The sequence below is a fragment of the Porites lutea genome, chromosome 10 (genome assembly GCF_958299795.1).
Source record: "Porites lutea chromosome 10, jaPorLute2.1, whole genome shotgun sequence".
In the NCBI taxonomy this organism is placed as follows: domain Eukaryota; kingdom Metazoa; phylum Cnidaria; class Anthozoa; order Scleractinia; family Poritidae; genus Porites; species Porites lutea.
This window is the reverse complement of record NC_133210.1, coordinates 25279983-25281364: the sequence shown is the minus strand read 5'-3', so window position 1 is coordinate 25281364 and position 1382 is coordinate 25279983. Positions and strand designations below refer to the sequence as shown.

The 1382-nt window shown below is 38.6% G+C and overlaps 1 protein-coding gene across 1 annotated transcript in view; it reads left to right on the top strand.

Annotated features, from left to right (window-relative positions):
* Positions 1-599: 599 nt before the first annotated feature.
* LOC140951241 (galectin-3-binding protein-like) overlaps positions 600-1382 on the top strand; it is a 1569-nt gene continuing 786 nt past the window's right edge. Inside the window, exons 1-2 of the mRNA XM_073400474.1 lie at positions 600-709; positions 897-932. Coding sequence (XP_073256575.1) covers positions 634-709; positions 897-932 — 112 coding nt within the window. The 5' untranslated portion in view covers positions 600-633. The remainder of the gene's footprint in view (positions 710-896; positions 933-1382) is intronic.

Below are 1382 nucleotides of genomic sequence, written 5' to 3'. Positions count from 1 at the left end.
GTGCTAATAAGCTTGCTAAGTTCGAGGAACGTACATACCTAAAAGAGAATAAAGCAAACAACGACATATCGCATTATCGGGTAACTTTGATGCGGCCGGCCACGCGTGCGTCACTGGACGAAAAACTGGAATTGTACCAATTTTGCTCAAATAAATCACAAAATAGTACCAGCTGAGGAGCAAATGGGAGCAAAAATGGTTAATGCCACATTCGACACCTAATTTACAACCCCGTGTAAAACTGCCTGATACAAATGTGGCATCAAAAATGTACCATCTTTGCCAATAAGTTTGCCTTTTTTTCCGGCATATTTGCCTTGAGCAAATTTGTAGCAAATCTACTTTTTTTTCGTCCAGCGTGCGGCTTTTCATTTTCTCCACGTGGCAAAACACAACGACCTTTTTTGGTTGTTGTTTTACGTCAAGGATACAAAACAAAAACTCTTCTTGGCATTATACATGTATCAATATTCTAAACTAACACCCCTTTTAAGCCAGGCAATTGGATGAATTTCAAGCCACAAGAGTTTAATCTAGTGATATTTAATGGCAAGCCAAGTGTGCAGTAGTGTCCGGTTGTTCAGTAGTCGCTTCCAGCTGTAATGCTTAGCGAGTGGCCATTGACTCAAAGGGATGATCAGAACAAACAATATTCGAAATATCAAGATCTTTGCGATTATTTTAGACGTTCTATTCTCAGGTTCCGGAGGTATATTTAAGAAGAAAGTGTTCGAAAAACAACAACAACAAAATAGATCTTTTTTTATCTAACACCATCGCGTGTAATTTTTACGCGTCAATAAAACACATGTTGCTGAGGCAATGTATGAAGGTGACTGCCGGTAAAAAAGATAAAAGTTGGGCTAATCATGTGCTTCATCTTTTCTGCTTTTTAGGTTTAATGTTTGATCATGTTGCAGGAAGTAATGCTGGTAGGTATTAGTATTCATCGAAATTTTACCAGTAGAACTTTTGGAACAGAGGCTGTGTAATTTTATTCTTTCGGTTCTTCTATTCTTTCGACGAACCACCAAGACGTCTGCTTTTAAAATCTCTCGCCTTGAGCTCGTGATTTCTAGGATGCTCTCGTGTTCTCCCAACATCCCACGTGGGTTGTTTCTCCGGTAAACCAATTGAAAGTGCGGTCTATTGCTTAAAATTATTCCTCAGTAATGCATTGTACATCCTTACTGCGCTAAATTTCACGCGTAATTACTGGGGTGCGCACATTAAAAGGTGGCGCCTTTTATACCTTAAGGCCGGAGCTCCCAAGAGAGTTTTAAAACTTCTAATTTTCTCTTAAACGAGTATAGTGATCTATTTTTTTCTCTTTCTCTTCAAATGAGCAATAACTTAATTTTTCTAAAGGCAGAAAAAGACCA